This window comes from Neopsephotus bourkii, unplaced genomic scaffold, assembly GCF_033783945.1.
Source record: "Neopsephotus bourkii isolate Nb327-2 ecotype Australia unplaced genomic scaffold, CSIRO-AGI_Nbou_v1 NB_631, whole genome shotgun sequence".
NCBI classification, from domain to species: domain Eukaryota; kingdom Metazoa; phylum Chordata; class Aves; order Psittaciformes; family Psittacidae; genus Neopsephotus; species Neopsephotus bourkii.
The window spans coordinates 196,055-221,149 of NW_026901130.1; the positions used below are offsets into that span (position 1 = coordinate 196,055).

Below are 25,095 nucleotides of genomic sequence, written 5' to 3' on the forward strand. Positions count from 1 at the left end.
CTTGAAGGTAACAAAAAGACAGATAAAAGCTACCAAAAGTCTTATTTTATTCTTTCCTGTTTTAAAAATGCACACATAGTTCCTAAATTTGTGTCTGAACAGAATGAAAAGGCATTTTCATAAGCAGAATATACAATTACAACATGAAAAATAATGCCCTTGGTATGGCTGCTAAATTGAAATCAGTATCTTTTAGAGAACATAAAGCATTTAAAAAAGGAATATATGCCCAGTTTTAGAGATACAATCTGAACTTCAATGTTTCATGAACTATATTTGTAAATACACCTGTTTTATTAATGCCAAATACTGGCTTCATCTTTTGACAGATCAGATCTTGAAAGACAAGTCACAAAAACTGTCAGTGAAGGAATGTCAACATCATGATCAGAAAAATGACTTTAACTTCTATATGGGAAAAAAGTTTTCTGAAAGAAAGTAAGAATTGCACAAAGCTACTGGAAAAGTTAATATTACTTAGATCCTGAAAGCACTGTATGATATTGTACATATCATGTGTGCCTGAGGTGCCTGTGAATGCTGTGCTTTTGTCCAGTGTAAGTCTAGGATATTGAAAAAAAAAAACAAAAAAAAAAAAAAAGGAGGAAAAAACCCACCTCAAGTAAGAAACCAAGCAAGGAAACAAGCAGTGAATTGCTCTGGCTCATGACATTACCTTTCAAGATTGAATGCTGTAGAGAACAGATTTTAGATTCAAAGCTATTATGCAACTACATAAAATTTCATATCCTGAGATACCAATATGGTCAGTTGAAATTACTGGGATTTTTTGGCATTAAAACCTATTCATCTATTCAGGAGTGCCTTCTTTCAAATATTTCAGCTTCATGAGCTCTCACTGGAGGTACATTTTTGCTAGTTTAATAAGAATACTTTAGTGCAGGAATATTTATTTATTCCTTGTTCACTGGGTATTTTGAATAATACTTCTCTTGCCACTTCAATTTACAAAAACAACAATAAAGCAAATACAGCTATTTTTCCTACCTAAAATTCAACCTACCCCCTTCCACTTTCTGACAGGTCTTTCAAAAACAGCTTGAGTAAACTTAAGGCTGTAACAGGGGCAGGACCATTTAACACTGCTTTTGCAAAGGACTGTCAAAGAAGAAAATCTCAGGAGCTGAGTAATCTTGAACACAAAAAGATAGTCTAGAGACACTTTTATATATACAGTGTTATTTTATTTTGCAAAAGTATAAAGAGAATGTCAGTTTAAAGCAATTCAGCTAAACAAAACCTAGATCTGAAATTGAAAGAAAAAGAGATATAGATTAAAATAATCTTGAACTATGCCAATAAGAAAAATCTCTAAACACTATTAAACCCTCCCCCCCAAAAAAGTTTATAGCATAACAGCATAATAAACTAAGTTTAAATGTTTTTTTCTCCTCTGTCTTTAAAATTTTGACAGCGAATGTAGTAATTCAGAATCATTTTTAAAAGCCACTATGGAAGCAAGTAATTTCTACTTGTATAAAACAACAAATTAACATGAACGAAGTGCTTTCACAGAAACAGTTTCCTCACCCAGTGAAAGAAAGGAGTAGTTCTTAGACTGACACACAAAAAAAAAATATCCTACTCAGCCTGTCAGTGACATTTACTTGCAGTGTTGGACTGACAGTGTACATTTATTTATATCGATCATCTGAAGAACGTACATTTGACGAAATGTGTTTCAAAGTTAGTGATTTAAAATATGTAATTTGAGTTTGGGTGACTTACCATACCTTTGAGATACAAAGCCATGGATAAATCAAGTTAAAACCTTGATTAACTGAAATTGGAGTTAACTCCTTGAATACATAAACTTACAATTTTGCCTTGGCTCAAACGGCAAACCTAGGGTCAAAATTTAATTTGATTTACCCCTCATATTTCAAAGTGTTTGGTGATTCCACGACAGAGGCTGGTTTCATTTTGGATTCTAGTGACAAGTTTTTGTAACTCTAGACAAAAAATAAATTGGAATTGAACAATGCAAAGCTAACCAGTATTAACTTAATGCATGTCACAGTTGAACCCTTACAGTGTATCTGACCATCAGATTATGTTTAAAACAGAGTTCCATCAAAACACATAAAACAGCAACAGAGTGCTACACTAACAGAAGCACTAATTTTCAGACACTGTTTTTCACGCTATATACTTGATGACAGCACAACTAAAAATGTCTTGAAAAGCTATCACTTCAATCAATGGAGTCTGAAAATATCTAGGCAGCACTAATTTGTCTGTTCTCAGTTGTGTGACCATAAAATCAGGTTAATGCTGTGACAACATCTAAGGAAGACTGTTTTCTCATGGATTTCTCTCCTATATGCTATATTCCAACACAGCTATAACCCCTTTCACATTTCCTTACAATCACTCACATGGAGACCTGGAATCACTCTTCACATATTCCATTCTCCCCCATCTGCCTGTACAGACCCTTTCTTTGTCCCCTCTCGCTATAAAGCAGCTTATGCTTCAGTCACTGCTCCATGACTTGTACACTCACACTGGAAACGTCACACAGACTGCTAGGCTCAAATAAAGCTCCTCCAAGAGACAGGATATTCATTGGGTTTTTTATCTCCTCTACCCAGCTTTCAGTTTTCAAAAGACTCTCCTGAAACTTTTAGCAGTGCTCAGACAGATAGAAATATGCCCTATTACCTTAAACCAGGCTAAAAAGAAATTTTGTTTCTAGATGTCTTTGATACAAACTGTATTAGAAAGAACCATATGGAAAATATTAAACTTACAGACCATGTGAAAGGTAGATACGTTTTTTTACTGCTAAAACATAAACTGTGTGCAAAGAATGGCTTAATGTCATCAACTCCTTCAATAATATACTGGGATTAGCTTGTACTTTTATGGTTGAAACGTGTAGGAATTTTTTGGTGAACACAATAGTACTGCTGCCTTCTATATTATTCAACATGGCAATGCTGTGATCCTTTGACAGGAACACTGAGAAATATAATGCAGACATTTTAAAAATAATTTTTTTATGAGCTACATATTATTTTACACCTTCCTTCAAGTTCTTGCTCCAGGTACAACTATACAAGCGTTGACAGTCTCAAGAAAAAGCACTAGATCTCAGCAAAAGAAATATAACATTTGAAAGGCATAGACCCAAGAGGAAAGAAAAAGGCTTGTGCATAAGTAGTGTTTAGCTTTCTACAGTGCTTAGCACAAGAATAATTTTAGGGGTTTCACTCCTGATAATTGCAACTTGGTGCCAGAAACAGGCAAAAAGCCTATTAACCTTAAAATCGAATATATCCTATATTTTAATGCTTTAAGCTTCACAACACCCATTATGCTTCAGCCCTTTTCTCCTTTGCCTGACCCTCAGCTACATTTATATTATCCTAAATATAGTGCATTGACAGTAGTACAAACATCTACTTACAGGAATCATCCAGTTGGCCAGGTCACCATACTTAGACACTTGCATAGCTCCAAGCATTGTCAAATCAACATGGCCTCTGCCAACAGAAAGTGTGTAATTAGCATTATCAAGTTCTCATTATTATTACATCAATATAAAAAAGGTGGCATACCACAGAGGTAGCAACCATTCTGTCACACACATAGCTAGGCTTTTGTTCCCCTGCAGGTGTATCGCTGATGCAAATTTTTCTACTGAGCGTCAAAAACGTTACTACTTTTTGTCTGGTTTTGGCTACTGCATGCACAATCAGTTCTGAACTCATACTTTTAAGTGCACTCCTTCACATATTTACATGCACTCATTATCTTTTCAGAGCCATTAGGATTTTGTGTTTGTTTGCATCCAACCTCCTTCCCCCAAAAACAAACAAAAAACAGGTGCAGATTGTGAATTTCCATTAGGGAAGTGGAATGATGATCACAGTTGCAAGCTGAGCGAAGAGATATACAGAGTGCAAGTACAGATTAGGTACTTGGAAATGACGAAAAAATAGTTGTTAAAACATAGTTACAAATGTGTTTATATATGGCCAGGTGGTGGTAGACATGAACATCACTATAGTATCTACTAGTTATAGTGTTTTTCTATTTCCAGTAGTGTGACCTAATCCTCTGTAAACCATCACTGCTTAAATCCATGTTTATTTTACAGGTTGTTAAACGCTAACTACATTTCAAAGAATTACTAATGAGTTCAGTCACTGACTCAGTTTATTCTTTTCATGTTTCAAAAGATCAGGGTTTGTGTTGTTACGTACCCTCTTATCATTGCAAATGATTCATCACTAGAGAAATAGGAAGAACCTGGAAGAACAGTGACTGTCTCCTTACCTGTAAAAGAAATAAGCTATAGTACGTACATGTTCTGTCTCTTGACAAATGAAGTCACAGCTGTTGACCAAGATAAGTTTTTTTAATCAAATTCCTTTGGATTCTGCACAACTATGGACCTGATTATACTTACTATGTCACATGTAAACCTAATCATAATGAATTGTGTAGCAGTTTGTTGCAGTTTTTAATGATAGGACTGTACACTCTTTCACTACCAACAGTTCCAGGCAAGACACCACTAACACCAGAGGCTAAGAAATCTCTGTGCATTTCAGCTTTCTGCTCTGCCTATCAAAAAAGTGAGAGGTAACTCTTTTGAAACAGAAAGAGCATCATCAGGAGAGAGGGAAGTTGCAAGGAAGAGTGAGCAGACCGCTTTGAACAGTCTAGAGTGATAACAATGTACAGTAGAGAAAAATAAATTACAGATCTAGTCTACTCTTGCTTTGCTAGACTGCACCACAGAATGCGCTTCTGTGTTCTCTACTGTTCTTTCCACAGTGCTTGGATCAAGCAATGAAGCACACATGGAAGTGCCTTATTTTGACTCTGTCCAGGGCCCTTTCTTTCCTCTCATGCCAGCACAGAAAAGGTTTAAAGCAACAACCATGCATACAGAGTGCCTCTGGAAAAGCCTAAGAAACACAGCTGAAGGCGAAATTATAAACCAAGCCTTTATCACCAGATGATTTTATGAAGAAAAAGGGAAAGAGGAACGAGACATCTTTGCAGTTTCCAGAAAACAGGGGAAAAGACAATGGGATTAATTGAGAGGATGGGGAAAAGGAAGAAAAAAGTGCAGGAAATTAAAATGGAGACCCATGTTACTTGCTTTAATTTACTGAGTTCACTCGATATATATTATATGCCAAGATATTGTATGAGAACGTAATTTTGACACAAGACCATAGGATTAAGGTTATACAGCCCTCCCGTAGTCAGACCTCAAGAGTTCATCATGTTAATATCCAGACCTTCTAGAACTGCCTCAGTTGTCTTTCCCTACCAGGTACCCACCCAAAGCAGTGGGAGAGACAGCATAGCCTGAAAGCAGCTAGATGGAGTGAGAACCCTGGGATAAAGTGACAAGCTAAGACAATGCTAAGTCAAAAGAGACACAGGCTGAGGATCCAGCAGCACCAGATTACTCTGTAAGACAGAACTCCGCCTTGGGAAAAAATAACCCATACATTTTTCAGAGAAATACAACTGCATTTGCAGACAATATTTGGCAAAAGCCCAAACCAGGAGTGTATTTTTAAAATGTGGACTTTGGGGGCTAATACAGGACCATTCCAGTAGATGAATACAAACAGAATTAAATCCTAGTGTTTTGTCATATAGTTTCTGTTTTCTTCACATGTTTTTATATATTTAGCTGGAAATTATCCAGAATGGTCTTAATTCAACTAAGTGTCCAAGAGGTTTAGCAGCTACTGAATGTTTCAGCAATGGCGATGATAATTTTGATGGTGGAGCTGAGGTTCGCCTATCCTGTGTCTTGTCTACTGCAGCTGCAGAGGAAGATGTAAATAAAGATGCTTAAGAGAGAATTAACAATAGTAGAATAATCTTATTTCCAATGTTGCATTCTGACCTCCTAAATTACCTTCATCTCTGCAAGATTACTTCTTCAAAAATATTTATCATCTATAAACAATAACTCAAAATCATCTTGACATCCATATAAGAGCACAGTGATTCTTCAGAGTATTTATCAAGTTCTTGGATATTTTTCCATCATCAGTTTGTTAATGTGTTCACTTCTAATGCACCCATATTAGAACTTAAGTTCTAATTTAGAACTTAGAATTTAGAAAATTGGAATTTTGTCAGCTCAATACTCTTAGAAGCACTGGGTGCTATGTGCAACAGGCACCACAGCTCAAGGAGGCCACCTATTGCCCCTAACTAGTCTCAGATTGGTGCTCCCTGTCTCATATTTTTTCATCAGTTTACAATGCATTAGAACTTAAAATCTAATTTTAAGGTGACAAATGTCACCTTTTATAGTAACCATTTTTTTATTCTAAATATTTTTTCCTTCCAGTGATACCTTTAATTTTAAAAGCAAACTAACAAAACACAACATTTTCAGTTCAAGTGTTAACATAGCTCTCATACCCCTAAGATATTTTTCTTTGTGCAGTTTATCACCAACAGTTACCTAGCTACTATTGAAATGCTGGACTCAATTCCTTAATAATTTCTCATTTCAAATCAATTTTTTTATTTAAAACATAATACTGAAAGAGGGGCAAGAACATAGCAGAATGATAATATTATCAATTAGTTAAGCCAGGTAGCAAATGTTTCAAGTCAGTGAACAACTGATAGACTTCATCCTGATATTAAATAAAAAGCAGATAACTAAAAAAATATAAAATGCACAGGTTTTCTGTATTAAAAAAACAGCTCTAAGATGTCAGCTATGGGTCTATAACCTGTACCATTAACATTAATGAGAATTTATATCGTGCCAAGGCCTACTTTTATTTGTTACAATGCTATATGTAGGTGCAATTTTACATGGAAACAGAGAACAGATGCAGGCACAACTCTCCATAAAGAAAACAGATAACAGAAAAGACACATTAAACCATAAAAAGCTTACATTTTTACATTGCATGGCTACTTCTGAGGTGTCATGCCCCAAACCAGCTGGGTGAGAACAGTATGTGAGGACTGGCATTTCCCCCTTAAAGTGGCAAAAGCAACTATCTGCAGCAGAGTCCTCCAGTGGCCAGGTGCTGTTTTGGGAAGCTCTTTCCCCCCCCCCCCGCTGCCCTGGCTACTGTTCTCTCTCTAAATGCAAATGACTTGCATTCCTGCAACTTACTAACCTGGAATAAAGCAGACCATTGTACACAGGATGTTTTAAAACATGTCCCAAACACAAACCATATTCTAGAAGACACAAGGTGAAAAGTAACAGGAAAACAAATCCACATTCACATCTAGGCTTAACAAAACAATCTCACTTCTGAAAAGGAAGAGTTGACCCCTTACTGCCTGGCCTCAAGGACAGCTTCCTTTAGTAGCAACAAGAATGCATCAAAGCATAAGCTCTTTAACTACAATATTAAACATCTCCATTGATCAAAACCAACCTTCAGTTAAAAGAAGACAAATACATTAATATTCATAACAAATAAAACAAGAGTCTTGGTTCATATATTGAACCAAAAGTATATTTTTAGATTAACATTCATTAATAATTTTCCATTAAATAAATTTATTTAAATATTTTACCTGCATTGATCAGGTCTGGATCTACTTCATTTTCAAGAGGATAAGGACCCTGAAAACAACATACATATATGTCTGCTTTATATTAAAATACAGTTGAGAGAGAATTCACAACTTCTTTATTATTTCTAATGCTTGTTACTGAAAAGAGTTCATCACAGACATGCATTTTTTTAATCTTCAGCAGAACAAAGTCCCTGACAAGAGAAGCCACAATTTACATCAACTATCATATGAGGACTGATGAACATATTGTTAGAGGTTGTTAGAATGACTACATAACAAGACAGTTGGGGGTTTGTTTGGTTGGTTTCGTTTTAACCAAAGTGACAGACATTTTTCAGAAAAAGGTAGATAGGTGGAAATACATAAAACCAAACAACAGTGAAAAAAATGTTTAAAATTTATTTAAAATTATGTTTAATGAGGCTTACAAGGCTTGGTCTTGAAAACTACTGAAGTTTCTGACTCCTTCTAGCAAAACATGTACTTAAAAACATATTTAGCAAAGCAGTACTATAATCCTGAAATAAAAATTTCCTGAGAAACTTCCCTGTGCTAATGAATTTTTATGATTATGAAATATGGCATATATTTTAATATGACTTTTAGTAAAATTATAATCAAGTTGGGGGTGTGTCAGGAATGAAACCCAGTCCCTGCAAGGTAAGTACACTGCAGTAAGGGACCAAGATATAGTCTTACCAAGCCCAGGACTCCATTTTCACTCTGTAAGTGAACAGTTATGTCTGGACTGATGAAGTTACTGGCCAACAGTGGGATTCCAATACCCAGATTAGCTGAAGAGAGTAAGTTAAGGCACAAACAGGAACATACTGCGAACTAGTAAGTTAAAAAAAAAAAAAATTATCATTCTACTATGGTTAGAACTGTTCTCTTCAGAAACACTTTCATTTTTAGTTAGATGCCCCATATTTGTGATGAATTATTTTGTCACTTGGACTAACTGCATTCTGTCAATGCTTTACACGATATAAAAATCCACAGTGCAAGTAAGCTTCATTTCCAATGTACGTAACTTTTTTGAGAAATTCTTCAAAACATTCAACTGCTAACAAACTTTCCAGATATCCTTGGATAAAAACTCCATGTACTCTATTCCCTAACATCCTATATATTTCAATAAGGTATTAATAAAATGACAGAAGCTCAGCTCTGTGAAAGACGATGAGCATGGTAATTAACCTGTCTTAAACAAACTACCTGTAGTATTATTCTAGTGAATCATCAGTTTAACCTATAGCACAGATGAAGGATACCATACATGCCATCCTCAAACTCTAAAGCAGCCCGTCTGATGATTCTCTCCCTCACATTGTCTCCTTGTTTTTGTTTGGCCTTTGAGTCTTCAGGCTTTCGAATTGATAAGCGCTGGAAGAAATGAAGTAATCGTAAGTAATGATTAGAATCCAAATTCTTGCTTTTCACAGAACAAAAGCCTGATCTGTGATTGCTCAGAGGTACTTAGTGTAAGGATAAATTATTTATACATCTTCTACAAAAATCCCAACCTTTTATTCTATCAGTTTATCTAAGCCAATGAAGTCATCAAATATCCCCAGTGATGGCCTTAAAGTAAAATGTTATTTGTCTATATTGCCATGGCTGATGTAATACATAGACAACTGGTTAAGAAGACACCAAGCATTAGTGCAAATATTAGCAAGTCTCAGATTCATTACCCAAGAGATACTTAAATAGATTTGTTAAATGTCAGCCTAAAATACAAATACTGCTCTCTTTCTGCATTGAATTCAGTGGTGCTAGTCCAGATTTATATGCATGAGACAGACAAATGCCAGTCATCCAAAGATACTGGGAGCTAAACAACCAAATTTTCAAACATAAATCTGTATAATCTTGCAAAATGTGCCTGAAGTTGTTTCCTGAGATTTTCTGCCCTTAAGTCGATGCTTTCTAAATCACACGTTGGTGAAAATGCCATGACATTCCTGAAGTTTGCAAGACTTCTTTGAAAATTATTGTTTACATGTATTATGTTCTTTGCACATCTCTCCCATGTATATAAAACTGCTCTGGGCAGCACTATGTCCTGTGCCCCCATATTTTTCACACACTTTCCTACTTCAGACCATAATGAACACATCATGCAAAATTTTCCTGTTACTTTTCATCACCACAAAAAAAAAAAAAAGTTGCAGTCTCTTTTTTCTTCATGTTGGAAGTCACTTTCCTCTCAGGCAGTCAGAAACAGTCAGTATAAATCCTCTTGAATTCCCCAGAGGCTTTCTTTTTATGCCTTGGCTATTTTCCCTAGAATTGCTTCACTTGCAAGTTACAGAAAAAGAACAATCACAGAGGGTTTCTCTGCAGCAAAGAGAAGGCTGGACACAGAGTATGACTTGCACTAGAGGGACCATGTCTAGGCCAAATTAGGAAGGAAATGCTATTTAAATCCAGCAAGAATTACAACAGACTAGATTCTTTTTATTCTCTTTATTTCTCATCTCTCCTCTTACCACTATCATACTCAACACTTTCATATGTACAGCCACTTCCTTATACATAGTCTTTTATGGAAGAGTAAATAAATCTCCATTTCCTTCCTATGCTTCTATTAATGAAAGGCACCACTGCCAGAATTCTCAAATGACACAACCAAAAATAATCTCTGTTACTTTGCTGAGCCATTATAGTAGTTCTCCTCCCCCATTCCTTCATTTTTTCCGGAAGCATATAGGAAAGAAGGCAGTCGACTAGGTAGGTGTATTTACTTGTACAGGCAACCCAAAGAAAATCAGGTGTCTGTACAAAGATCTTCTCTGGACAGAGAGTTACCTTTTCATCCACTGCCAAACTGCAGTGAAAACAGCAATTTAATTAATGCAAAATGGATTTTGCTCCTAAAAGGCAAAAGCTTTTATGTGAGATATTGCATCCTCAGTAATACAGGCCATTAACTTAAGTACAACAAAACATGCACAAAGAAAAAAAAAAAAGGCAAGAAAATATATTTGACACATTTGTTTCCAGTTAAATACTCAACAACATGGAATATGCTTTTGCAGAACGAACAGATGGAACGAAGAAAAAAAAAGAAAGCGAAGCTTTTTAACCTAACATTCATGAAAGGGTTTAATCAGAGAAAAAGCTTTATATGACTTGCTATGACTTTATGACTTGATTTTAATATTAAAAGTTTAATTATTACTATTCTTTTCTGCACTGTTTTCGGAGATGCTTTTTTTTCCTTGTGTCATATATCTCCCCCTCCAACAGCTCTTCTTATGACATTTTGAATAATTCCCACCTCCAGAGTATGGAGACATAGGAGAAATAAGAATTTTCAATTACACTTTAAGAGCACTGTCAAATCACCAAAATGAATAATATAGGGACATAGTCTGAGTGGGCAAAGCCACAGAAACAAAGAACAATTATGTAATCCTCATTTTTCAGTGATGGAATATTATTGCCGTGATGCTGCTATTGACATCTTATACAGACCAGAAATGCCACTGATTAAAGAAAAAGAAAGGGGCCTTTGCAATGTAACACAATTCAATACACAGCACAAAAGGGGCTGATGCTGGCCCTATATGCTCATGTCAAAAGCTCTACAGCAGAAAATACCTGATTAAAGACACCTCATACTTAGTCTATGTGCTCCCCTTGTTGTGTCTGCAGTAGGTGAAGTGAGAGACGGAAGGAGAAAGAGGTAGCATTTTCCATCAAACTTGCCGGTGCATCAGAGCCCCCAGGACTACAGGCTGTTCTTAAATCATTCAGGGAATGAACCAGAGAGGCTGAGGTGTAGGAAGCAATGCTTGATTCTCAGGCCCACACCTAACTACTAACTACATAAGTACCTACCCAAGCTTCTAGCAAAACTCAACAAGTGTTTCTAACACTATGTTCTCAGTGCTAAGACTTGGTGTCTAGAGTAAAACCCTATATATTCTAAAATACCCGCCAAGCTGGAATATATTGTGACCAAACACTCAGCTACTTACTTCAATTCTCTTCTCAAACTTCTCTCCTTGTATCAGGCGATCAACATAGATTTTGGGAACATGAATGTCTTCTGGGGCAAATGCTCCTATATCAACAATTTCTTCTACCTGTAGATTGAAATGGAAAAGTGAAAACATTTAGAAAAGCTTATTCAACAAGACATTAGCCAGGAGGCTTCAAATATTAAATATACAGTGGATCAAATAAAGAAAACTAAGGAATAGGACAAAATAGATACACCCTTTAAAATAGACTGGCTTAGATGCTTAAATTTCCTCTTCTTTCAAAGGACATTTCTACATACAAATTGAAAGTAGTTTACATTTTAACAGCACAATTTGTATGACCACCTTGAAAAAACATACAATATACAGTTACATCAGAATTGGTTTTACCAACAAATAAGTTCCGTCTAAATGGAGAGAAGCAATATGCTGGTAACAAAATGTCAGAGTATAAAGCAGAACTGGGCATTTTAAGGATACAAACAGAGAAGCCGGCTTGGAATTCCTCCATGGTGTACTTGAAAATAAAGTTGTAAATATTTGAACTGTAATAATTGATTGTAAGAAAGATGTGAAAATCTAAAGTCTCTACATTTAGTGAAACAGGGATTCAGCACAAAACGTCACCATTCCACACAGAGTATATTTGAAATTTCACCTATTTGGAGCACCACAGACAACAGGATTTTCCTTCCTTCTACACCTGAATTCAGGGTGGTCTATGCAGAGACCCTGCTCTGGTCAGATACCTGCAGCACAGACCCTCAGCTGCGTCTGGTGCTTTCCCTACAAGCCTTATGTGAAGAGAGCTCACAACTCTCTGACATGAAACAGACACTGTGTTAGGGCTGTAGCTGCATCTGACCACAGAGACAATGTATAACATTAAAGCTACAGGTCAAAGATAACATCTGAAACAATCTAATAAAAAATAAATTAAGTTTCTAAACTGCTTCATCACAAAGAACTAGTTATGCTTTCAGGAATGTCTGAAGTCTCTCCCAAAAAACAAGACTCAGGTTATGACATATCTGTAAGGGTATATCACTTAGCAGCCATCACCAGTGAAGCAACATTAAAGAGCTTAAAATTCAGTTTGACATCCTACTGTTACTACACAATGTGATCAATAATAAAATCTATAGTATATCTGATAAGCAATTACCTTCCCACTGTGCCTTGCAGTGTGACAATAAATAAACAAACAAATCCACCCGAAAAATGGCAGAGGGAGAGAAAAAAATAAACTAAAGATGAGGAGGATCAGGTTCAGATGATCCTTAAAGGAAGCCCTGGGGTAAACAGATGGGATGAGGCAAGTTGTGAAATCTGTAAGGCAAAGGCTGTAAGGAAGATGCAATAACAGCAACACCAAAATCTGTCCATGGAGAGCAGACACTTCCAAAAAAGTCCTTATCCACGAGATAAAGAGGGACAATCAGAACGAGTATTTTAAAAAGTCAGACTTGTTTTCATGAAAAATGATGCAATCACATCCACCCCCTGTCTTGCTTAAAATTTGCTATTTTATACATGAAACTTAAGATGGAGACCAAGTCAAACACAGGGTAAAATGAAAAAATCCTGAAGCACACAGCTGAAAGACATTGCACTCTTGGTGCAGTGACTACTATCAGAACATGCTCAGAGAAAAGACTTTTCAATGAAGCCATGCACAAGCAGAGATGATCTGCTATCAGCAGAATCCCCAAATTCACCTTTCTTAATTAAATTTGTCCTCATTTATCAGGTGGAAAATTAGGCCTGAAGAATACTAATTGCTACTGATTTGAACTTTCTCACTGAAAGACTTGCTTTTATTTGCTGCAGTAGCTGAGGTTATAAAACCAGAATCATTGCTGGCACAATTCAACCAACTTTAACAGAATTATACCATCAGAAAACTTGACACGCTGTATCTTTTCTCCCATAGAATACACAGGAAAAATAATTTATCCAACAATAAATTGGATTTTGTTGTTAGTCACCCTATCCCTTTAATTGGTCAGTATTTTGTCTCTTTGGAAACAGCAGTCAGTGTGATAGCTTTTCCCCTCAAGATCCATCAACATAATTATTTATTAGTTCTGTATGTTTTCCTAAATGAACATAACAGAGACAAATTGTATTTTGTCCCAGGGATTTCAAATGAGCTTAAGGATCCCTACAGACTGGACCATCTTTGTGTTCACAGGCAGCCCCCCTACTATTCTTACTGGTGCTTTGCAATTTCTATCTTCTACTATTATGTGAAATAAGCATCAAATGTAATTAAAATAAAGCACATTCAAATATCCATCTAGCAATACAAAGGAATTTTGAAAAGGGATTAAAAATTTGCACGCAATTTCTGCAATACATATCATCCAGCTCTGCAAGTGAAATTAATCAGCATGTTATATGAAACAAAAAGAACTCGCACAGTGGAAGTAGAAATGTCACCTGATTGCTCCAACTCTCTCTCCCAACTCTGCTCACAGAGTACTAGAACATACTCCAGCTGAGACACTGTCGGTGGGCTCCCAGCTACCCCATCAGTATTGCCAGCCGTGCTACCACAAATGAAGCTGTGCCAACAGAACTGAAACCAGGAAATCTGATAGCAGTGGGAATCAGCAACTTAAGTTTCTGTGACCACTGCAAGACATAACCCAAGCATCCTTCTAGATAAGGATGATAATGCAAAACTAAATAGTTTCATATCTGGACATATTCATTACCCTTCAGGTTTCATATTCTTTTATTGAGTTTTCTGTAACATAAAGCTGCTAAACCTCAATGAGACATGCAGGTTAGCATTCATATTAATATTTAAAAGGGGATATGTGAGTTTTCTTCCTGGCCTGCTCTTCTTCTCATCTATCCTTTGTTCTTTCTTCCCTTTACTTACCCTGCCTCAGGCTTTATTTTGTCATGTACAGAAGAATCCCTGTAAGCATTAAAAAGTCATTCTATGGCATCCCACCTGAGAGACACAAACTCTGGCAAAAGCATAATTAGGACAGACCACCTCCTGCACTTTTTTAAATTAGCAAATCAAAATACTCAAGATTGCTTTGATCGTATTTGTAAATTTTAAATTTTAAGTTCAGCAGTAAAGAAGAAGATAGAAAATGTTTACATCTTTGCTACACAGGTAAGGATAAAGAGTAATATCAAGAGACCACACAGGCTGAGTTCCCTCTTCTGGGAAGACTCTGATGTGTGCGTGATTCAAAAGTTTCATTGTCTCAAGAGTTTCACAGTATTGGTTTTCTTCCTGGGCATAAATGTTCTTGCAAATCTTGTCTGATTCCTGACAGAGACCATAATGAATAAATTCAATCATTCTTGACTACTGGTTTATCTGCAAGTACACCCAGAACATAAAAGCTGTTCTCCGCTATGATTCACAAGAGCCTTCTGCCATTCCTTTCGGTATCAGCACTCATAGAATCAGTGGTCATTTGTTTTGCAGTATCATTTCCTTCTGTAATTTACATCTACTTTTCCCTATTTCAAGTACTTTGATTTATTTTTGGCCATGGAAATTTAGCTACTCTTCTACAGCTTTATCTCAGAATTTCTGATGGCTTCCAGAGAGAGAAAAGGAACCTCAAAGGTTATGGACTTCCATTAGAAAGATAAAGACCTTTGGTTCTTGACCAAATATTGGCAAGGAAATTACAAGGACACAAATATTCATGCCAAACATGTGAAAATAAAAAGGCCTTTCTTTGAGTATGTACCTTTCAACCTATTTCTGCAGCCTAATTAGGTCCTCTATGATATATGAAATGTTTTCAGCTCTTTAGGTTTTAAATTTCAGTTTTCATAAAACTAAGCTATAACCAGAAATGACAATAAAATCCCTTATTAAGAGAAAAAAAAAATGAAAATGTGCATGTGTGGGTGAGTGACAGAGAGAAAGAGACTGAGCGAGAGAGAGCTTAGCAAAACCTGTGCATTTTTAAGTAGCTTATTTATTTTTACTCTCTATCACTATCTTAATTATCCTAGTACACTTCAGATCTTCAAACTGAAATAATAATAATATTTCAGTTATTATATATATCTAGATATATAGATATTCCATTATTATATATATATAGATATCTATATATATATATATATATCTATATATCTAGTACACTTCAGATCTTCAAACTGAAATAAAACTACCCAGCAGAACATAAATAGAATAAAACATTACACCTGGTCAAATGTTCAAAACAACCTAAGGATGAAATTAAATTCAGTCCATTAGATGCTCAAGACAAACTCATTAGAGCAGTTATCCATTTCACTACTGGAAGAGTCAGCATGTCACTGCAAAATTCAGCATAACATTTATAAAATCATGAGAATTTAAAAGAAAAATTAAAAGCAAAATAGGAGCTATGAGGAAAAGTTGTGTGTGTCTGCTATACTCAAGATCCCAGAATGCTCAATCATTCCCATGGCTAAAGACAAACAAGATTTAAAAAAAAGAAAAAGGGGGGAGGGGTACAAGGTCAATTTTTTAGACTGAACTTTACAAGAAACTTTGATATTGCAAAACAGTGGAATACACTCTGAAAACAGGTCACTGGAAATTAAAAACACACTATACATATATACTTATTGAGCTACAGGAAAAAGCAAAGCAGGTTAATATTTACTCAGTTCTGCCTGCATGCAGCAAGGGAGAACAGGATCTTGAGTTCCTTTCTGTCTTTTCTGACTAAGATCAGCCAAACTATGAAGTTTCTACGCCTGTCAAACAGCTATGGTAATGAAATGACAGTCAGTCAGAAGCCATCCTGAAAAAGAGACCTTTTCAACAACTTTAAAAACCAAGCACCCACCAAGTAGTCTTGATAAAAGCACATCTTGGTCAATAATCACCACATTATATTCACATCAGACTTGGAATAAATGCCTTCATAAGCATAGCGAGAGGCAAGGGAACAGTAAAATCAGTTTAAAAAAAAAATAAAATTCAGGTTTATTAGAGAAGAACCTAACAAGACTGACCTGAGTCACACAGTCTAGTAGCCCTTCTTTTTTTGGCAAAGAAAGGGAGCTTAGAAGTGTGATACTTCTGGTTATATTCTTCCACTTTTAGCAAAGTGCAGTTTAAGGACATTCTCAGTCAGAGGCTGGACAAAGACCACCTTGCTTCATAGCTTCTAACAGACCATAAACTTGTCCAATAGTTTTCTTGGAACCTAAGAAACCCTATCATGACATTCCTACAGTTTGACTAGTATAAAAAAACATTTCTCATTAGCTCTTGTAATTTCACTGTATGTTTCCTTCTCTTTGCAAGACAAAAATAGCACTGTTCCTTCTTTGACTGTTCTACACCAATAAAGATCCTAGGTTCTTTCACACTTCTTCCTGTTTTTCTAGTAGACTTATCCTCTGTGAACACCATGGAGAAAAACAGTGAGGTTGTGGTGCCAGTATGTCATTTCTGATCATCAGGGAAGCAAAGCTGACATAAGTCTCCTAAGCTTGTCTCCAGGTTTTTCATCATATTGCTATAGATCCTCATAAATTAGGAGCCCTTGCTAGATTATACTAACTTCACCTTTGTTTTCTGTTTTAAATCTCTGCAATTAACTCCACTTCTAGTTGCCTCAGACTTAATCTCTTCTCTCACACTTCTCTGCACCTGCTGCTTGTTTCCTCTAACTGCCCCCTTTCCGTCCATGCATTTTGCATCTTCCTACAAGCCATACTGCTGACAGAAGAAAACAACTAAAAATACCTGCTTTAGGTATTCACGCACAGAAATTCTGGAATAACAATTGCAAAGGAAAGAGAAAACATGCTTATTAACTGCAAAAAATATCTATATGTAAAGCTGTGTGCATGCGTGAAAGAGTATGAAAAATTTACACACCAGCCTCTGAAAAAGTTCTACCATAGGCATAAAACTACATTACTTCAGAGCTTTTTTAGCTAGTCACATTTTAGCACAGCCAGAATAGACAATATTCTTAAGTTTCAAGAACATGATCAAAGTGAGAAGATACTGAGATTTCTCAAAGGAATAACCCTAAGAACGTAACATTCTCAAAACAATGTATTTTCACCTTTCTTTTTCTTATAACTGGGAAGTTTTACTCAAAATAAAAACTCACATGGGCAGATTCACTTAAATCACAATAGAAGTGATTGTATAAAAAAGAGTAGCTATCAACCATGCCAATGAAGATATACTGTAAAAATGTATTTCGCAAGTATAAGATGAAACTTGCAGGGCTTTCATCAATATGTTTGCAACATAGATAATGAAGAAAAAAGCAAGAAAAAAGCAAAGTCTGCTAAATGTTATTGGTCCCTGAAGTTACTCCATTAAATTGATGGAATTGCTTGTTTGACGATTTGCACAAGTAGGTCTATATAAAACTGTATGCATCAAAAGCTAGCGATAAATGATAGTTATCTTCTCGCTTCCTTAAATTTATTCATTTGGATTTTACACTATTTTTCTACTGCAAAGTTACCTAATTACTTTATAATCCAGCATTCTCTCAGTCCCAGTATTACCAACCAACCCCGCCTCCTGCAGCAGGTGCACCTAAGCAGTGATACCTTCCTAATCCCTTCTTAAAATCTGGTTGGTTTTATATAAACCATCAATGAACCCATGCTGGTTGTGATCACATTTTGTGACTTGTGCTTTCTTGATGAAATTTGGTGATTTCAGAGTACTCAGTGCTTACTTTTACTGTACTCAACTGAATGATAGTACTGACAAGACCAGGAACATAACTATGTTCTTACATCTTAATTACAAACTGGCAAATTTCTATTCAGCCTAGGAATATATGTATATGGAATATATATAAAATTGCCTTCTGGAAAAGGCAATTTTGGAAGATTTTTTTTTTTTTTACATTATGTTATGTAATTATTTTTCAATCAGGTAACTAAATTAATGGGAGAAAAGCCACAAGAAAACAAACAAAAACCCCACAATCAGTGGAACACAAACTTCATCTGTTAAGGGCTCGCTAATGGTGAAACAACCTGCTTAACCTGTACTAGGTACCCTTGCTGAATACAGTAACTGACCACATCTCTAATTCTTGCACTCCAGAAGGGCTGCTAATAGAATTAACTCTACTAGAATAATATAATTCAACATTAAAGAAAAAAAAGAGAAGAAAAAAAAGTGCATTGCTTTAAATACATTATTCCTCTACTTATTTTTAAAATACATGAAGACTGAAAGCCCTTGAACTATTAGAAGGTAAAAATAAATAACTGACAAATGACAATACTGAAAGAAATCCCATCTCCTACACATTCAAAGAAATGTAAGTTAAAGGTCAGGAGCTAAACTTAAGTTTTACTTTCAAAAATGAAGTAAGAGGAAATTAAGTACTGAAGGTAACAAAGAAAAGAAAAACCAAAACAAACAAACAAAAAACAAACAAACAAACAAAACAAAAACCCACAACAAAAGCCAAATACAATTCAAATACAGCTCTTTTCATTTTCCAGGCTATGCAAGCCCAACTAGACCACTCTCAAATTCAAGGAATACATCTCAGAATCAAACCAGAGCACATTAAGCACGAGACATACAGGAAGGTAATCAGGGCAAATCAATATATTAGCAATTACTTTGTAACAAATATGTTGCAGGGTCTCTCTGGTAACTAAAAGAAACTCTGCTTGTACTTCAATAAAGGCAACAAAGGGTCTCATCATTTCTAAACATTTTACATGCACATACATATTAGTTATCTTTCAGATGCTCATTACAGACGGTGGTAGTTACAAGGACTTTTGAAAACTACATGCTACCACTTTCTTTCTGAACAAGGGATCACTGTGGTCCATTTCACTTTCAAAACCACAGCAGATGCCCCCAAACCCAAAATATCCATGATGTAACTTTTCTGTAGTGTTAAGGAAGAAGGTAGTCAGAGTATTTTCCAATGAAAAGCTCAGAAGAAAGAAAAAAACTGATGGTAATATGTCATGTGGCTTCTACGCTTCCAACAGATTAATCTGAAATCACAGGAATGTGGGTATCAAGAGATTGCAAGTAACACATTTTAAGAAAAATAAAACTTAAATATACTTAATCATTATCCTTTCTGAACTCTGCCTGGAAAGCAAAGCACTAGACATGAGTGGAAATAAAAAACAAGAATAAAGTGCTTCACAGAACCAAAATTCTTATTTGATGATGAAGCTGATGGAAACATAAATCAGCTCTTTCCGCTATAAAAATAAGAAGTTTTTGTGCTTATCACACTAATGAGAAATCTTTTATTGCTTTTCCTCTAGCAACGGTAAAGAATTGTCTTTAGCACACCTGACATTCAAAGTCATAACAGGTATGATCTCTACTCTCCTGATCATATCAAGTTTTCTATTCTGTCTCTGTGTTTATAAATCAGTTGGAATAACCTTGAAGAACATCAAGTCAATACTAATTGGATTAAAATTCCCAACAGAGCTCTTATGCAACTTATTTAAACGGATTTTTATATAAACTGTTTATTTGGGTTTCTAAGCCTTCCCTCCCCAGCCCCACAAAATAGAAGTACATTATTGTGAGGTTATGATTTGAAGTTAAGTGGCCAAATTTACATAACCCACATGGTTTTCCCGTTTCTCAAAAGCCTCCCGGCAGACAGCTAAATAGGATACATTATTTTGGCATATGTTCAACCTTGATGGAACCTGACAGAATTCATAACAAACAGCAATTCATGTCTACTTGTACAATCACTCAATTTAGTCCCTTAAATATGTTTTTTCTTAAAATCCCAAATTAGTTCTAATTGTGAATGAATGAAACACATCTACAATCACATTTCTGTAAAAATTAAGATCAAAACCATGTGAAGATAGCTCAATGCACGTACACAAGGGGACACAGAGTATACATAGTTGAGGAAAATCAAGGGATAGTCTACTTCAATCAGGGGGACAGTAGTCCTTTTTAATTGCTGGTAGCAAAGGCAAACACAAAGTACAACCCCTCCTAAATGCCTTACAACAAGTAACCAAATGCCACAGCATCAAGAATGTGCTGCTGTCCAGGCGAGGAAGCCGATATCTCATCTGGCCTCATCATAAATGTTACAAAAGCTACAAGAATTTTCAAAATACACAATAGAAAAAAAAAAATAAAAACAGCAGCATAAAAGCAACAGAAACAAGGTGCATAAGAAATTCCCTAACTCACTTAAAAGAACAATGAAGAACCATAAGCCTGGAATTCAAATAAGCAAAGATTTTGGTACAAAAAAAACAAGTTTCTATTATGAAGGTACTGTGGGAAATATAAGTAATGCAAACTATTTTTATTAAAAAATCCAGTTTACTAGATTTGTCAATAAAATCAGTTAAACAACTAATTGCCAGTACTGTTTGTACCTTTATTTGCAGTTCTTTATGCTCTTGGAGAAATTAAGCACTTTGAGAATCTAGAGGGCACAGGCACTCCTCAGCATGTTGCTTATACAGCCAATTGTTACCCTATTTTCAACCAGAACATATTCTATCTCTCCTCTCTACATTCCCTTGCTTCTTTCAGCAAGAAGAAAAAAAACTGGCATAACATATTTAACTTAGACCGAAAGTTAACAAAAAAGAGAAATGTTCTTGGTTTCCAATAATAATGAAAAAAATTTAAATTAAACAAACAAACAAAAAAAACACAACCAAACACCAGTATAAACATGTGGCAAACCAAGGAATTTAGTATCTAATTTGTGGGAACATCAATGGGAGTGCACTTCCACACAGTGGACTCCATCACTGCGGAAGTACAAATGTTAAGGTACAAAGCAATCTAATGCAGTTTTGGAAAGAAATGGAAGACTAGGTGACTTTCTAATAAACATCAGGAAAGTGTTTGGGAGACCAAACTAGAAAACTACTCTGTGGTCTTCATCCATTCTTCCACCATCTTCTGCAGTGTGAAAAATAAGTGATTTGAAGTCAAGATAGTCTTTGTATCTCAATCATAGAATCATAAAATAGTTAGGGTTGGAAAGGACCTTAAGATCATCAAGTTCCAACCCCCCCACCATGGGGGGGGACACACCTAACACTAAACCATCCCACCCAAGGCTTCCTTTTACTTCTCTTTAAATGATCACTTTCTTCACTGAATAATTCTATTCTATAGCATTTGCAAGGAAGGATGCTGTAAAAAAACACTAAAATCTGAGCTACCGATTCAAACACTTACTCTGAAATTCTCACTGCAGCAATAGTTACAAAGCTGTAGCTTTTCAAATGTCTGTGTTTGTCCACCTGAAAAAATGCATTTGCTTCATGTCAGTCGGCACTTACATTGTGAACTCGTTGTATTATTTTCAGTTTGAATGTCAAATCTTTCTCATTTTGTACTAGAAATCTCCATCAGGACTATTAATAGCACAGAAAATAAATTACTGCTTAACAACATAAATAAAAATACAGATGCATATAAAATCCTTCAATCATGCCTAAAACTCTTTGTGCCATATTTTCAGTGATATATTCATATGTGATTTTAAAATGCAGACTGATAAATCACTGATTAACACATCTTACACACAAAGCAGGGGATAAGAATTTATTGTACACATTAGTATATATAATGAAAAGTTAAATCTAGAGTATTTTAAATTCTATTAATTTTCAAATTCCCATGATGCAGGACATGGATACTCTTACTGAAATACATTTCAAAGGCAGAGCATATCAGGCTTTCTACAAATTTTTATGAAAAAATATCCCCAACTAAATTTAGCTATAGAAACAAAGGCCTTCTAACAGTTTCCCCAGCACACGGGCTTCCTCGCAATCTGCAGTATCTACTGATCAACCCTGGACTTGCCTTAGCTTGTGCTTTTTGAATGTCATTTTTGTTCTTAACACATGTGACAAGGATAAAAGGATTTTTTTTCACTGACAATTACATTCATATCTGCAATGAGCTTCTGAAGCTGAAGGCTGAGAGAGCTTATAAAACTCATTCAAGAAGGTACTGATTTAGAAAGGAATAAAACATGAGAGACAGATTTAAAAAAAATAATCAGATCTTTCAGCACAATGTTGTGTGCAAGTGAAACTATCTGAACAACAGTCAGCAACAATTTGATCTGCTATGAATTTTAACCACTTAATGTTCACTACTCCAGCAATGAAGTGCCAAATCCGTACCCACATAATTAGAGGCTATACATAAAAGAAAAGCAACTGTAAGGAAAAAAAGAAAAAGAAATAAAACAAACCAACAACAAAACAACAAACCACAAAACAAAACCACATACCTAAATTAACTATTAAAGAAGGTCAGAAACATGTTAACTAAATGTAAAAATAACTCCCTTCTAGCTCAGCCTACTGAAGTGCATCTCAAATCATTCCAAGATGGACTGCACAATAGCTGTAAAACTATTTTGCTTTTCTGTTCCATCTTTTAATAAACACATGCACAGACAGAAGTAAGGAATCAAAAGCAATGAAGTGAAATAAAAACAACAAAAGAGCATTCAAGTCTGGGGGTGGGATTCTTTTTGGAAAACTGAAATTACTGGGGCAATGGTATGCAACTGCTTCTAGGAGCTCCTTTTCCAAATCAGTACTAGCAGTCCCTGAGTTTAAATTCCAACCCTTCTCTTGACACATTCTGTAACCTTCTATGATTGGAGCCACAATAGCCACCAAAATGCTTGTTAATGTAGTTGAAGACTGAAGCAGAAAAGGTATTAAGCCTTTTTCGTACTCTTGTGTTGGTAAAATTTCACTCTCCTCATGGAGCAGTGATACATCAACATCTTTGGTCTCCCAGCCCACTACGTATGTAGTCTTAGAAACGTTTCTTGCTGCTTTCAAGTCTACTTTATTTTGCTGGTTCTGAGTTTGCTCCTTTGTGCCTAAATTTTTTTGTTTGTCTGGGTTTTGTAATGCTTAGCCTCAGACATCTTATCTTGGTCTCATTTTCTGTCATTTTTCTTTTCTGTGTTTGAGAATACAATGATTGTGATCAAGGTCAAACTCCCACTGCTCTTCCAATGCTTTCTCCATGGCGGAAAAGTTTATTCTCAAGCTCTCAACACAGCCTTTCTCAAATTTCATTTCTACTTAGCTATATCCCCCAGAAGCCTTTATCTACCAAGTCTTTGAGCTGACAAAATCATTCTTCCTAAGAGATATTTTGCCATTTTCCCTTCCATGTTTGCTAAGGATAATGAGCTTGCAATTCATAGTTACTCTCAACAAGTGTTCACTCAAATCTTTTATCTAAGATTCCTTTAGGAAAGGATGTTGTAATGTCTATACTGTATAATTTGGTTATCTGAATTCAGATCCACAAGCATTTCATATTCAGGATTTAGCCAAAACCTAGGCATCTAAATCCAATCATATAGTAAAAAGACCTGACTAACCACCTAGGTGTTTTAAGATGCAAGGACTTCCGTACTTATATTAATAATATTTATATATATATAACTTTTGCATATATTATACTAATGTATTATGGTAACTATAATTTTACTGCCACTTGTACCAAATGCTTCTAGTAAGGTGGCAGGATTAAACAGCTCAGCATCCATCCTGTGCCAAATGGGATTCTCAAACAAAACATTCCCACACTGAAGATTTGTGGGACACCCCCTCAGCAACCACTGCCTCAGCACACACAGGGTCATCACTGAGTAATTAAACAATATCAGAAAAGGCCATAATACCACAATGGTTACATCATTCGCACAAAAGGACCTCAATTCTGTATCATTCTTGGCCTCAAATCTTGCTCTACAGTTTCCCAGAAATACATCCCAATGCAAAGTCTGTGCCCATCCCAAATCCACTTCCTGTACTAGGGTTCAATTTCAAGTTCCTTGGATGGGGCATCCAAGTAAGGAAAAAGATTCTTTTAGACTCTGTTTTCCACTTTAAAATAGTACTTGCAGGTTGTTTTTTTACAGTAAACTGTCTCTATGTAAAAACCTTGAAGAATTTCTCAGAATAGAGCTACGCATATGAGGAAAGTTTTGCCTTTGTTAGAGCACTTAATAGAATAGACACCAAAAAAGGGCATTCATTTTCTAGTTTCCTCAATAAAACACACTGCCATGATTTAGCACAGATAAGAGGATACAAATAGCTTATTCCAGTCTACTTCTGTCCCTTAGTGTGGTGCAGTTCATTGTACCTGAGATAATGGCATTCACTGACGTGTCTGTGTTGTCACTAGGCAACCAGAGATAAAATGCTGGGTTTAATGATTTTTATTTAATGCATTTTTATGAGAAAGTACACTCTCTTTATACCTCCCCTAATGTTATTTGAGGTGGAAATGCTGTTTGCACAAGGAGATATATTTAGCCATCCTCTGCAATTTGAAGAAAATTATTCAAACTGGATATTCAAACAGTCAGTCGATAAATATTTCTAAACATACTGTCTATTACCACTATCAAACACTTATAACATGGTAGTGGCTGAAATCTCAAACCACTTCACCAGCAACAAGTATTGAGTAGGTCTCACCAAAAAGAAGAGCAAGGCAAGAAAACAGACAAGAGCTGAGGGGTGTTTG

General features: G+C 35.6%; 1 protein-coding gene across 2 annotated transcripts in view; it reads right to left on the reverse strand.

The window, feature by feature from the left end:
* The window catches only part of OXCT1 (3-oxoacid CoA-transferase 1), a 93,826-nt gene that overhangs the window by 40,107 nt on the left and 28,624 nt on the right, over window positions 1–25,095 (reverse strand). For both annotated transcript variants that reach the window (XM_061352168.1, XM_061352166.1), the window contains exons 8-13: window positions 11,553–11,660; window positions 8,838–8,949; window positions 8,263–8,357; window positions 7,561–7,609; window positions 4,233–4,305; window positions 3,434–3,509 (exon numbers count right to left, since the gene is read on the reverse strand). In XM_061352168.1, the coding sequence (XP_061208152.1) occupies window positions 3,434–3,509; window positions 4,233–4,305; window positions 7,561–7,609; window positions 8,263–8,357; window positions 8,838–8,949; window positions 11,553–11,660 (513 nt within the window). The remainder of the gene's footprint in view (window positions 1–3,433; window positions 3,510–4,232; window positions 4,306–7,560; window positions 7,610–8,262; window positions 8,358–8,837; window positions 8,950–11,552; window positions 11,661–25,095) is intronic.